This window comes from Hemicordylus capensis, chromosome 3 (genome assembly GCF_027244095.1).
Source record: "Hemicordylus capensis ecotype Gifberg chromosome 3, rHemCap1.1.pri, whole genome shotgun sequence".
Lineage (NCBI taxonomy): Eukaryota > Metazoa > Chordata > Lepidosauria > Squamata > Cordylidae > Hemicordylus > Hemicordylus capensis.
The window spans coordinates 125,786,034-125,801,184 of record NC_069659.1 but is presented as its reverse complement, the minus strand read 5'-3'; the positions used below and the strand labels follow the sequence as shown (position 1 = coordinate 125,801,184).

At 42.7% G+C, this 15,151-nt stretch overlaps 1 protein-coding gene across 3 annotated transcripts in view; it reads right to left on the bottom strand.

The window, feature by feature from the left end:
* The window catches only part of LOC128350849 (arylsulfatase D-like), a 38,990-nt gene that overhangs the window by 4,268 nt on the left and 19,571 nt on the right, over positions 1-15,151 (bottom strand). For 2 of the 3 annotated variants that reach the window (XM_053309639.1, XM_053309637.1), the window contains exons 3-9: positions 14,981-15,130; positions 12,709-12,830; positions 10,711-10,833; positions 6,449-6,872; positions 6,024-6,160; positions 3,472-3,606; positions 1,795-1,957 (exon numbers count right to left, since the gene is read on the bottom strand). In XM_053309639.1, the coding sequence (XP_053165614.1) occupies positions 1,795-1,957; positions 3,472-3,606; positions 6,024-6,160; positions 6,449-6,872; positions 10,711-10,833; positions 12,709-12,830; positions 14,981-15,130 (1,254 nt within the window). The remainder of the gene's footprint in view (positions 1-1,794; positions 1,958-3,471; positions 3,607-6,023; positions 6,161-6,448; positions 6,873-10,710; positions 10,834-12,708; positions 12,831-14,980; positions 15,131-15,151) is intronic. The other variant, XM_053309640.1, reaches the window with a different exon arrangement.

Below are 15,151 nucleotides of genomic sequence, written 5' to 3'. Positions count from 1 at the left end.
GAAGTTGTGTTTGCTCACCAGCGGCTTGGTTGTAACAGTGACTGAGAGAAAGGCGGTAGCTGCATTTAGCAGTCCTTTTCTCACTTTTTCAGGTCAAAAGGAAAAACAGCAGGAACAACAGGGGGGCAGCATGGGAACAGCATAGCCACGCAAAAAAGTGTATAAGGCTAGGCAAACTGGATTGTTAAGATTTTAAATTCCTTTTATTCAGACTGTGCTTAAAAAATAGCAGTGTGGGGAGGAAGAAAGCATCTGCTTCTATTTTAGAGAGTAAGCAAGTCAGACATGGGCACATGTATGCTTACTTGAAAGTAAGCCTATTGAACTTAGTGGGACTTCTGGGTATTTGTGCATAGGATCAGTACCTTAGCTTTCTTTTCTGTCCATTTTAAATTAAAAAGTTAACAACATAGAAAACCTTTCTGACTATCTCAAACCCATCTTTCTAAACCCCCAACATATTTTAAGAAGAAGAAGAAGAAGAAGAAGAAGTCATAGCTGCAATGTAACTTCAGATTAAGCCCACTGAATTCAGTGAGTAAACATATGTAAAGAGAGAACAAAAGGGTCTATTCAGCAAAGCCCTGAGAAACAGCTGTTTTGTCTGAAAACAAATTTATTAGCACAGGGGCCTAAAGGCTTGCTTGGATAAACCATTGCAACCTGAGTAGGTTTTACTCTTTGGCTGATTGTCTGTGCACTGGCTAACTGCAATTCCTATTTTTCTGGGTTTGTGGGATTTTTTGTAATGCTGCTGGTCTTACTTTGATTAGACATAGAATCTAGTTCTGTATAAATTTAGTTCTCAGACTGCCTTCAATTTTATGTATAGTAATTTGACAGTGTAAGTGTCACTAGATGTGGGCATAATAATTAGAATGTGGGACTTAAATCAAGAAAACCTTGGTTCAAATCATTCAGCCAGGAAGCACTGTGTGACCCTGGCCCAGGCACCAACCACCTTAGAGGATTGCTCTGAGGATAGAGGGGAAGCTCTGAGCTCTTTGGAGAAAGGATGAGATGACAAATAGTTTTAAGTAGAACTAATGAAGCCTACTTTCTACTTCTTTTAACATGATAACTTTTACATAAGATCCCTTCCCATGTGCTGTTTGGTTTGTATTGGATTGTCAGCACATGGATTACAAAAGGGTGATGCCTATACTGTGAGTGACTGCTGCCTTGAAATAACAACAACAAATATTTATATACCGCTTTTCAACAAAAGTTTCCAAAATGGTTTACATGGAGAAATAATAAATAAATAAGATGGCTCCCTGTCCCCAAAGGGCTCACAACCTAAAAAGAAACTTAAGATAGACACCAGCAACAGTCACTGGTAGTACTGTGCTAGGGGTAGATAGGGCCAGTTACACTCTGCCTGCTAAATAAAGAGAATCACCATGTTAAAAAAAAGGTGCCTCTTTTTAGCAGGGGAGACGGCTGATCAGCAATAAGATGGCTGATCAGCATAAAAAAAGTACGCCCATTGGGGTCCTCAAGAACCCCCTCTCATCTGCTGTGAATTTGGGTTGTACTTGACTATAAAAACACACAAAATATTACAGGGGGACACATAGGCATGGTGATCTCATTTTAGCTCACTTCCCTTTGGAAAGTGAGCTAAAAATGAAATAGACATTGCAATTCTGTAATTCTGTAATAATATGTAATCAGCAGTTCTTGCCAGTAGATTGTGGGTGGGTGGTCCAATCTACTACATACAATGTACTGGGCCCAGAAAATCTTACTGGCATTCCTGATTGTCAGTTTCAAGCTCAACAACATCCATACCTATCTTGTGGTACTGTTCCACCAGCCAGATGAACCAATGTGGGGTAAATGTCCATCAGACTTGTTGGTTCATCGATGATCTTGCCCTCAGGTAGAATTCCTGTCCATCTAACTAATCCAGGGACACGAATTCCTCCTTCCCAGCCTGCCATGGCTTTTCCACCTAGAGTTAAATCATACACAAGTTTAGAAACTAGAAACCTTCTCATCTCAAAAACTTGTGTTATGTCCAAGTTCAGCTTACCTTGTGGGTCCCAGAGCATGGTCTAAGAGCACATGATACAGCCACTTTGCTGAAGCTACTAGTACTCAGTTATCTTTAAGAAATAATTTAGTTCCCTTTTCATTTCATGTTCTTTTGGTGTGTGTGTGTGTGTGTGTCTATATCTATATCATCTATAAAAGTAAAGTGTGACGTCAAGTCGATTTTGACTCCTGGTGACCACAGAGCCATGTGGTTGTCATTGGTAGAATACAGGAGGGGTTTGCCATTGCCTCCTCCCACGCAGTATGAGATGATGCCTTTCAGCATCTTCCTATATCACTGCTGCCTGATATAGTACCAGTGGGGATTCGAACCGGCAACCTTCTGCTTGTTAGTCAAGCATTTCCCCGCTGAGCCACTATATCTCTATCTCTATCTCTACCTCTACCTCTATCTATAAATAACATATAAATACGAATATGATGAATATTGCTTATCAACAAAGTTCCCAAGCATTTACATATAAATAAATAAATAAATAAATAAATAAATTTAAATAAAGATGAATAACATAGGTATGTTAGATATGTGTACACAGACATGCCCCTTACCTTCAATTAATGTACATATGTAGGGGAGCTGTACTGTATCTGGTTCATTTTAGCCAGTACTAGCTATTTCCTCTTAAAGTAAAGGATTGTATCCAAAGAAAGATAGTCATAAAAAAATCCCATTGAAATGGATGTATTTCAGTTAGTCACAATTAATTCATACCCCATGAACACTGATGGGACTTCATCATTGTGACGAACCTTCTTTGGGTACAACGCAGTGGCTGACTTCATAACCCAGTGCATGTGTTGGTAGGGTTCGTGGGGGTGTAGTGGGAGCCCTTGTGCAACTCCCCCAGTCCTCTTGTGCTTGCACAGCTGCACAAGAGCTTCAATACTTTCAAGAGCTGCCTGCCCTCCAGAAGTGCTCTGTAAGAACAGCAAGATGTCACTGAGGTGGCCCTTGTGCAGGCAGCTCTTGTGCTTCTACTTTGACAGAGGGTTTATGGAATGTGGGAAGCATTCAGAAGTTCTAGAGCCTTGGTGCAACAGTGTGAGCACAAGAAGACTGTGATAGATGTACAAGAGCAGACAATGCAGGCACTTCATTAGTCAGGATGTCAGCCATTGTTCTTAATATTTCTGCTTTCCCTATAGGAACTTCTGATTTTCTCTGAAACCTTTCCTTTGTATCATATGGATTATCTGCAATTATGGAGCCTGCTTTGGATTCTCTAATTTAAACTATGCACGTGTCAGCATTTTATGGACTGGGGACACCTTCCGTTGCTTGGTCTGATTTTTGATGGTCCAAATATTTAATCACATTTTACTTAAGGTAACAATTGTTGGGCTACCAAATACAGTTGATTACTGAAAAGCAGCTTAGGAAGCACACTGGGGAAAAATCTGAATTCTCACCTTTGTATATGCCATTCCATCCGCCTAGCTGAACATTTCCTTTCCGAGCTTCTAAGTGTCCACCATGGTCAGAGGCAAAATATGTCAGAGTCCTGTTTTTCAAACTTCCATTCTCAAGAGTATCCAAAATTCTTCCTATAAATCAATAGTGAAATATTGGTATTGCTAAACATAAGAAAGCTCTGTGCTCCACTTTCACAGCATAACATTTTGCGGTTGTTTTATGTCTCCAATTAATATCACTATACCCTTGCACTTAGCCAGATCCTTCAAGATTAGACCAAAATCATAATATCTCAGCTTCAGTTGATAAAAGAATTCAAGCTTTTAATGAAATTCCAGGGAAAGTACAGCTGTAGCAATATTTATTTATTTATTTATTTATTTATTTATTTATTTATTTATTTATTTATTTATTACATTTATAAACCGCCTCATCCAAAAGCTGTCAATACACTCACTACAGTAGAGAGAAACTTCATTTTACTTAAAATTAATCATGTGATTTTTTTCACACGTACAAAGGACCCAGTGAGCAGAATTTGAGTGCTATTGTTTATTTCTTGCTTTGCAGCTGCAAGTAGTTAGTATACTGAAGTATTGCTTTCACAGTATTCATTGTTTCTATATGTTTGACAGTTGCACATGTAATTCTATCCACTTCTAATAGTTTCCACACATTATTTTGTTGTGTAGTATTTTAAAATAGTTGTAGTCAAACACTCCAATCCTAAGCACATTTACTTGGGAGCAAGTGACATTGATTTTCCTGTAAGACTGCTGCTCACCGAAATGAATTGAGATTCCACAGTAGGTCAGTATGTGAGAAGGTTAGATAGGGAGACAAACATGCAGAGTTTCTAGATTTTAGGAGTTCCAACAGAGCAAGATGCTTCTAATGCTTTCATGAGGTAAGATTTTCACTTAACAATTTACTTCCTGGTTTATCTATCAGAAAGAAAACTGGTGATAGGATATGGGACGAGTGTCAATTCAGCTCTGTACATATCACATCATATTTGGGATGCACATAGTAACCAATTCTGTGAAAATGAGCTGCTGAAAACATGCTTTATCTGACAAGTTTGTTCTACACATTACATTATGCATTTTCTGGCTGTGTGGAGACTCATGCTTCCATCTCCCCATGTAATATTTGTTGGGATTTTGCTGTGGACATTAAGGCTATTCCCACGATCAGGAGAAATTGGGCTAGAGGAGCCTAGCCTGATTTCGCCTGACCGTAAGAACGACCAGGCTCGCAGGCAAGCCCGGTGGCCTCCTGGCGGTTAACCCGCCAAACTACCCCTCGCTTTAAACTGGGTTTGCAGAGCACGCGCTCCACAAACCCGGTTTTTTAACTTGTGTGTTGCCAAGGCACGGCTCTGCGCTGTGGCAACTCATGAGCAGACCCCCGGCCAGGAGGCTCAAAAGCAGCCTCCCGGCCCGGGGGTCTCTCCAGCATGCCCTGCGTACTCGTGCAGGGCATGCTGGAGCTTCTGGGACCTGTTTGGCCCCCAATCCCCCCAGCCCCCGCCGGCTCTGTAACGGAGCCGGCAGTCGTGTGAGCAGCTGATCCGGCCGCCAAGGGCTGCCACCCTGCTCGTGTGCGGGGAGAGCAGGCTAAACCCGCTCTCCTCGCTAACCCCCTAGAGGCTCTTCTCACGCATCGTGAGAAGAGCCTCATTGTCTCAGTTCTTTGTGTGGAGGAGCATGCTTGTCTGTGTTTGAATGTGTCTATTTGGGTGTGGAGTCACAGTTTGTGTGTCTGCTTCTTACTCGCTGTCCTGATTTCAAACTGAGAGGTCCTCCCTTTCACTGCATGAGAGAATGTTAGTTTATTGTTTTCTTAGCCTATGTTTAATTAGTAATAAATATCAAATTCTTGTTTCTCAGTTAAAGTAAGCTTCCTGTGTAACCACTTATACAAGATAAGTAATTTATCTGCAACAATACTGACTGCCGGTCATCACACAACTCCTCAGTACGGTGTGTGGATTTTCCACACCACCATGAGGTGGTTCCTGGTCAGTTCTAATACTGGAGCAGAAACTCTGTGTGGCTCTACACACAATCAACGTGTAGAGGCCCATGGGTTTATGTGGAGAAAGCAAGCTTAGCTCTTAGTTGCTCGCTGCTGGGTGGCCAGATCAGCTGCCCAGAAAAGGGTCACTCCCATACACGATCCAAGAAACAAATGTAGCAAGTGCTCCGTTAGCCTCGTTTAAGGGGAGGGGTTTTTAGGCAGGCTAGCCACCCTGGAACCACCAGGCTTGCCCACGAGCCAAGTGGTTCTCACAATGGGGGAAAACTGGGCTGGTCTCTGGTTTCCTCTCATCGTGAAAATAGCCTCTACATATGACAGATAGGAATCACAGTTATGTTGGGTATGTAGACACAGAGAAGCTCCTCAGCTTCCAGGATCAGTCATGGTGAGCAGGTGTGTGTAGAAAGTTGCAGAAGCAGCCAGCAGCTCAGCAACTTAACATGTAGACTGAAACTTTTGTCCAGGGACCCAATAAGAATCATTTCACCAGTTAGGTCCTACTTACCTACCATCCAGTCCATCTCTTCTACATTGTCACCATACAAGCCATGGTTGCTTCTGCCAATAAAATTTTCTGTGGTAACTAAAGGGGTGTGAACATGCAAGAAGGAAACAAAGAGGAAGAATGGCCCGTGCTTGTTTCTGGGAGGGAAAAAAAAAGCAGAGTTGCCAAAAACCTCTGTAGAAATTTGAACTATTTATGTTTAATGTTAGTTTAATACTATTTAAACTAGTTTCCCCAATATTCTTGTCAATGCCTTGTGAAGAATCTATACTGATAACCGTTAATCAACCAAAAAGCTTATGTGCCAGTGTTATCATATCCTGATATGTTTTCCTTGTTTCCTTGAACATATCTTTCCCCCCTCTTCATTCACTGTTTTCCACACTCTCATGAAATAAAAGAAGTTTAAAGGACTCTCATATTACCTTTCAATAAAGGAAATGGCCTCTCTCAGCATAAGAGATGAAGCTCTCTCTACTTTCATTGGCTGTTCGGTGATTTCATCATTTTTCATCATGATACAATCCCAGTATCTTACAAATCCATAGCTTGAATACCAAGAAATGAAGAACAAGAAGCCAAACACAGCAAGGAAGAAAATAGTTTTCCACGGAACAGACACCAAATGAATAAGTTTTGCTGCTAGAAGTGTGAGCACAGTAAGAGCAATTATTTGAGTGTAGGACCAGAGTTTGGCCCGTAGGGGTCCATCTAACTCTGCAGGCTGTGATACCTGACAGTCATTCATTAGTGTAAAAGGCATCCCATAAAAAAAATCAAATCCATGCTGTAAGGGGTGGTGGCAATTGTCATTATGGTATTCACAATTCATACCTAGATGCCATTTCCCTGAAAACAGAATTTGAAAAGAGAAAAGAAAAGAAACATGAATCTGACAAGATTGCCAATCAATGGCTGCAAGGCAGTTATTGACAAGTTGGTTTCCAAATTTCCCAATGCATTTTAAACATTAATGTTCTTCCTCAGAGGCAACTAGTCAACAGGTACAATGGGGGGGAAACCCACTATTAAACATTAACTTAGGCTTGCAAAACTGATATAATCACTTCAGCAAGTACCACCAGTTTTCACAAAAATATATATTCTGACTTTTCATATCTATATATTGATTGTTTTCCTGCCCTGGAAGAAGAATACGTAGGTATGAAGTGTGTTGGAAATGGTTTTCCTGTATCTTTCTGCTTACCACTTTCTCGATGTCAACCATACCAGCTGTGCACATGTTAAAAAAGTTAATTGGTAAAGTTATTCAGGAATTATATCCTCATAGCTGTAGTCCCTCTTCAACTTGTCCCCCCACCCACCAGCAAATATGTCCCTAGTGAATCCTGGCAGAAAGATGATTTACCTTTCACCTATTGTGATCAATTTGCCATTCATAATGATAATTCATGTTTCCTTTGTCCAATGCTTTCAGAAAGCATTGAGTAGGCATTTGGAAGTGTGACCATTGTAAATAAAAAGGCATTACTTCATGGTTTCAGAGGGAGTCAGATGTACATCTCATGCATATTTGACTCAAACCACCAGCACGCCAGTGTTCCACATGTACTAGATCTCCAGCATAGATCTTCCACATGTGCTAGATCTCCAACAAATGTGCTATAACTCAACTGCAGACCTTTATGAAACCAGCAGAGGTGGTGCACTATGTATGAATCAGTGATGCCAGTGCACAGGATTATGCATTGCTTTGAGGAACTGTCCTTGCACCTCCAGTTCCATACCGTATTAGGAATTTGGACAGTTCCTATGCAGTCATTCCCAAAGAGCATATAAGGCACAGCCGCTCTTCCCAAATGAACTCCTTTCCTCTACACTACTGTGAAATATAAAGATAATCAAAGATGAGCAGGAGAAGCCCAAGTTTCTTCCTTCAAATATCTAATGCTGTCCACATTCAAAATATTAGAAATCCTGATCATCACTGGCTTGGTGGGTAAAAGTATACCTATGCAATTTCCTTATTGAACATTGACAATGCTTGGCTGTATTTCATAATTCTCATCAGAAATGAGATTTTCTGATATCTTTTCTGAAATATTATGTCTGCTAACTGGACAAAGAGGCACTTTTTAAGAACGTAAGAACAGTTCTGCTGGCTCAGGACCAAGGCCTATCTAGTCCAGCATCCTGTTTCACACAGTTCCCTACCAGATGCCTCTGGGATGTCCAAAGGCAAGAGCTGAGGGCATACCTCTCTCCTGCTGTAGGTATCTTGCTTCTTAGGCTGGAGATGGCCTGTAGCCCTCAGATTAGTTGCCATTGATAGACTTGTCCTCCTTGGCTAAGCTCTTCTTAAAGCCATCCAGGCTGGTGGAAGTCACCACATCTTGTGGCAGGGAATTCTATAGGTTAATTATGTATTGTGTGAAAAAGTTCTTCCTTTTGTGGGTCCTAAATTTCTTGACAATCAGTTTCATGGGATTACCCCTGGTTCTAGTGTGATGTGAGAGGGAGAAAAATTTCTCTCTCTCCACTTTCTCCACACCATGCATAATTTTATGTTGCCCTCAGTCATCTTTTTTCTAAACTTAAAAAAAGGACCAGTTCTTGTAGCCTTACCTCATAAGGCAAGTGCTCTAGGCCCCTGATCATCCTGGTTGCCCTCTTCTGCACCTTCTCCAGTTCAATGATGAGGTATGGTGACCAGAACTTTACACAGTACTCCAAGTGTGGCTGCATCATATATTTGTATAAGGGCATTATAATATTAGCATCCTTATTTTCAACCCCTTCCTATTGATTCCAAGAATGGAATTGGCCCTTTTCAACGAGCTGTCCACCATGACTCAAAGATCTCTCTCCTGGTCAGTCACTGACAGTTCAGATCCCATCAGTGTATATGTGAACTTGGGGTTTTTTGCCCCGGTATGCATCACTTTACACTTGCTAACATTGAAACACATCTGCCATTTTGTTGCCCACTCCTCCACTTTGGAGAGATCCTTTTGGAACTCCTCACAACCTTTTTTGGATTTCGGTACCCTAAATTGTTTTGAGTCATTTGACCACTTTGCTGCTCACCACAACTTCTATATTGTTTCTGAATAAATTAAAAACCACTGATCCCAGAAGAGTACAGATCCCTGGGGGACCCTACTTCTTACTTCTCTCCATTTAGAGGATTGTCCATTTATATCTGTTTCCTGTCCTTCAACCAGTTACCAATCCACACATTAACCTATTCCCTTATCCCATGACTGCTAGGTTTTCTCAAGTGTCCTTGATTACAAACTTTGTTGAAAGCTTTTTGAAAGTCCAAGTATACTATGAGGCGGGTCTCATGATCACAGAGACCCCCCCTGGGGAGAGTGAGCAGGGAGAGCGGGCTTAGCCCGCTCTCCCCCACACGAGCAGACAGTCTGCTCTGAGCAGCCGAAGCGGCCACCCACATGACTTCTGGCTCTGATACAGAGCCGGCGGGTGCTGGGGGGAGCGGGGGCTGATTGGTTGTGCAGGGCATGCTGGAGAGACCCCCGGAGCCGGGAGGCAGCTTCTCGCCTCCCCTCCGGGGGTTTCTTCGTGAGTTGCTGTGGCGTGGAGCCGTACCAAGGCAACTCAGGATTGCTCAGACTCGGGTTAAGCACTGGGCTACTTAAGTGGGTGACCTGCTTAAGAACCACTGGGCTCGCAGTCGAGCCTGGTGGTTTTGATGGTTGTAGAAAATCGAGCTAGCGGAGGCTAGCTTGATTTTCTACAGTCGTGTGACTAGCCTCCCTGTCAACTGGATCATCCTATGTATTTAACTCTCTATATTGCAGATTTGCAAGAAATCAAAATTTTACCCTTTTGCATCTCCAACATTATCCTAGTGCAGTTGTGTACATGCTTTTAATCTTGTCAGGCATATAAGACCATTGATATAATGCTTCAAAGAAATCATGGCTATCATAATTGTGAATTAATCTTGGCTTTTTTGAACTAATATGCAAATTGAGGGATTTAAGTTTATCGTTTTTAAAAAAAAACAACAACAAACCTTCCTCCACTTAAATCGAGGGATTTAAGTTAATAGTTTTTGGTTTTTTTTTTAAACAACAACCAAAAAACCTTCCTCCACTTTTCCTCTCCTGCTTGGGGAGCATCTGTTGCAGTTAAAATGCAAGGCTTGGTAGCATGCTAAAAGTTGAAGGACTGGGCACTGAAGTACACAGTATAAAACAATGAGCGGTGTGGGGGAATCCAGGATATAAACATTCTTTCATGAGAACTTTTAAGCAAAGAAGTGCACCCTGTCAGTTGATACAAGCAGGGGTGGTGGGCAGGGGTAGGACAAAATGGCAACTCCTTTATATTTAGCAGGGGAGAACAAGAGTCCATATTTGTACATATGTGAGCGCTTAGATTTTGAGCCCCTTTGGGAAAGGGAGCTTTCCTCTCATTCCTTTTGCTGTGTAAACCACTTTGAGAACTGTGCTTTCAAATGCTGCATATACATATTAATACATAAATATGCTTCTTACCAAGCAGGTTTTAATTAATGCTTCTGAATATAACCTGCATGCTAACATTCAGCCTGAAAAAAATGTCAAGTTCAGCTGCATTTTAAACAAGCCCTTTAAATACCAATTGTCATCCACATTCCAAACATGAGAAATGCCCACATTCCAAACATGAGCAGACTATAAATTTTCACCCAAACATTATCCACAAGGCATCATACCTATTAATCCGGTGGTGTAGCCTTGCTTCTGCAATATCTTAACAAAAGTGGTTTCATTTGGAGGGAGGCCACCTGAACCAGCAACCCACTGAAGGACACGATAGACATTGCTTTGATCCATACCTGAGATATAAAAAGGATGGCCAGTAGCATGATGGTGAATTTCAGTCAGTCAACCAACTAAAGTTCTAATTGCAGATTAAGAGTTTCCCTTCCCCCTTAATCAACAAACAGTTCTGTATAATCTGTGGAGTGACAGAGTCACTGAGGGAAAGTGAAAAAATGGTCATTTCAGCACTTCTTTAATATACTCAGTGGTTTCATAGAAATGGAAAAGTATCCTGCAGTTTATCTTGTACAAACCTAAGGTTGTGAAAAACTGGTCATTTCTAGGGGTGTGCATAAATTGATTTTTTCATTTCAATTTGTACCCAAATCAAATCATCCACGATTTGTTTTAGGTCCAAATCTGCCCCCATGTATCACCCCAGATTCTATTTGTACCTGAAGTTTCCAAATCTGCATCTGAATCAATTTGGATCAAAAAATGATCCCAGGGCTAAATGGGTGGGGTAGGTGATAGTGTCCAATGGGTGGAAGCTACCGTCCAAATTTCAAAGAAATTGGACAAAGGGCTGATTTTTAAAGAATCTTTGAAGTTGGTGTATCTTTAAGCTTTCCCCCATAGGGAATAATGGGGATTTCAGCAACCTTATAGCTCCACGTGGGGGGAACCAGGGTAGCGCAGAGTGGGTTTTGGTGGGTGGTAGTGCCCCATGGGTGCAAGAAAGCTACTACTCAGATTTCAAAGAAATTGGGCAAAGGGGTGATTTTTAAATGATTTTTGAAGTTTACACGACTTTAAGCTTTTTCCCATAGGGGATAATGGGGATTTCATCAGCTTTAGCTATTACTCTGGGGGGGGGGGGTAGCACCAGGGTGGCCCAGAGCGGGTTGTGGTGGGTGGTAGTGCCCAATGGGTGCAAGGAAGCTACCACACAGATTTCAAAGGAATTGGGTAAGGGGTGATTTTAAAAGAATTTTTGAAGATGGCATGCCTTTGGGGCAGATTCGGGGCAGAAAAGGGGTTTCAGGGACAAAAGAGTGCGTCTGGTGGTAATGCCCCAGTGGGTGCCTGCTACCTTCCAGATTTCAAATAAATGGGTGAAAGGGGTGATTTTTAAAGAATTTTTGAAGTTTGCATTCTTTAAGCTTTTTCCTCATAGGGAATAATGGGGATTTCAGCAGCCCCGTAAGTGTACTTGGGGGGCAGTACAGTGGCCCAGAGTGAGTGGTAGTGTAGTGCACATAGGGTGCCAACCACCCCCAAACCCACAAGCCCACAAATCATTTGCTACCAGAGAATCTACTCTCAGAACACCTCAGAAACAACAAAACCCAGTGCCCCGTGGGCTTGTGGGTTTGGGGGTGGTTTGCACCCTATGTGCACTACACCACCACTCACTCTGGTCCCCCTGTTCCCCCCCCAAGTAGAGTTATGGGGCTGCTGAAATCCCCATTTTCCCCATATGGGGAAAAACTTAAAGTCACATAAATCATCCCTTTGACCAATTCCTTTGAAATTTGAGTGGTAGCTTCCACCCATTGGGCACTACCACCCAACCCACTTTGGCCAAAAAATGGAGGTCTGAATCCTAGCTTTTTGGGGTACAAATTTGGGGTGATTTGTTTCATACCCGAATCTGGGCTATTGAGGAGGACATGGGTGATTTGTTTTGTATACAAATCACCTGAATTGGCCAGATTTGGGTACAAATAGTTTTGTACTCAAATTGTTTCACACATCCCTAGTCATTTCAGCACTTCTGTAATCTTCTCAGAAGAAAAATATCCTGCAGTTTATCTTGTCCAACCCTGACCCTACTGAAAGATATCCAGTATCCGCAAATAGTAACATCAGGGACACTTCCAAAATGGTATTGAAGGACAATAGTTTGTACTTGCAATTAGACTATGTCATACAACAATATAGCAAACCTGATCGGATGGGGTATCGTCCTGTTAAGAAAGCTGCTCTGCTTGGAGTGCAAACTGGAGCGGCAGCAATGTGCTGAGTGAGTTTCACTCCTTCCTTTGCTAGTCGATCTATATTAGGAGTCCTAAGAGGGAAAAAATATCAGCACAGCCCCTTTCAGTTGAATGGTTGGAAAGCAAATAGGAACTGCCAAACTCTTGCATGAATTCATTGATATGTATCTAGTACTGAATTTATACACTTGTGCAAATGCATTTCTGCCCCCTTTACACTGAGACCATGTATGTATACATATTACCTTAGTGCTTGCCAGGCGGCACCTGAAGTATAAATCACCTCTGCTAGAGACTCATTTTTGCCAGAAACTGGCAGTTTGAGATACCTGCTTGATGCCTTAGACTGGGTGTTCTCAAACTTGGGTACCCAGATGTTGTTGAACTATAACTCCCATAATGCCTTAAGGTTCCATATTGTCTCCGATGTTGTTTAACATCTACATGAAACCACTGAAAGAGATCATTAGGAGATTTGGTGCAGGGTGTTATCAGTATGCTGATGACACCCAAATCTATTTCTCCATTTCAGCATCATTGGGAGAGGGCACAAGCTACCTAAATGGCTGCCTGGAGTCGGTGATGGGCTGGATGAGGGATAACAAACTGAGACTGAATCCAGATAAGATGGAGGTACTCATTGTGAGGGGTCAGAACTCGAGAGACAATTCTGATCTTTCTGTTCTGGATGGGGTCGCACTTCCCCAGAAGGAACAGGTATGCAGTCTAGGGGTGCTTCTGGATCCGAGCCTCTCCCTGGTCTCCCAGGTTGAGGCGGTGGCCAGAAGTGCCTTCTATCAGCTTCGGCTGATACGCCAGCTGCATCCATTTCTTGAGGTGAACGACCTCAAAACAGTGGCACATCTGCTAGTAACCTCCAGACTGGATTACTGCAATACTCTCTATGTGGTGCTGCCCTTGTATGTAGTCCAGAAACTACAGTTGGTCCAGAATGCGGCAGCCAGGTTGGTCTCTGGGTCATCTTGGAGAGACCATATAACTCCTGTATTGCAGGAGCTACACTGGCTGCCAGTATGTTTCTGTGCAAAACACAAGGTGCTGATTATCTCTATTATTAATTCTCCAAGACAGGCCATGCGTGCGGATGTGGTAGAAAAGAGGCGATTGGCTGACAGAGGAGGAGAAAGTTCCGGAGCAGCAGGGAGTTTTGCAGGGCGGCTGGGAAGCAGTTTGACAGTTGGCTCGGGGGTCCCGTCAAGCAGCAGGGAGCTCGGAAGCTGGGGGTGGCTTCAGGAGTTGGACAGTTGGTTCTGGGGGCTGCCGGCGGCAGGCAGTTGGCTGAGCTGCACCATGAAGCGAAAGGGAGCAGGGGGCTTGGAGGCTGTCAGCCGAGCGGGCGACAGTCCCTGGCAGTGGCAGGGGGGAGCAAGGACTGTGAGACAGAGATAGAAAGACGGAGGACAGAGTGTGACAGAGAGAGTTGCAGGGGGGGGGCGGCAAGAGTGAGTGTGAGTGACTTGGGGGGGGGAGCGGGCGAGAAAGTTGCGGGGGTGGCAAGAGTGAGAGCGAGAGTTGGAGGGGCGGCGAGAGCAAGCGAGAGAGTTGTGGGGGTGGGATGCCACAGGCTCAGTGCAAGACCTCACAGATGCTCTGTGCGGGGTCAGATAGTAACGTATAAAGCCCTACACAGCTTGGGCCCTGGGTATTTAAGAGAATGTCTTCTTCGTCATGAACCCTACCGCCCACTGAGATCTGCTGGAGAGGTCCGTCTGCAGTTGCCACTGGCTTGTCTGGTGGCCACTCTGAGGCTTCCCCGGGGCTTTGGAATGCGCTCACTATTGAAATAAGAGCCTCCACATCGATGACAGCTTTTAAAAAGTCTTTAAAAATGCATCTGTTCACTCAGGCTTTTAATTAGTATTGTTTTAATGGTTTTAATGCTGTTTTAAAATATTCTTTAAAAAATTTTAAATTGTTGTAATGTTTTAAACTTTTCATTTTTGTTTTAATTAATGTTTTACTTTGTTTTTATTTTGTTGTAAACCTCCCAGAGACACAAGTTTGGGGTGGTATAAAAATGTGTTAACAAATAAATAAATAAATAAATAAATAAATAAATAAATAAATAAATAAAAATAATCCTCAGCCACAATGACCTTTGGGTATTGTGGCAGGGCATGATGGGAGTTATAGTCCAACAATAACTGGGGACCCAAGTTTGAGAGTCCCTGTCTCAGATGGTTAGGCCCCTATCTTTTACCTGATAGTGTTGTTTCCATAGCAGCCTATATCTCCAATGCCCAGGTCATCAGCCAAGAAGAGGACAATGTTGGGCTTGTAGCTGACCAAAGCTTGCAATTCAGGCAGTTGTAGCAATAAGTACAAAGCTAGAAATGAGCCTGCAGCGCTCCTAGAAATAAGAAAAAATGAT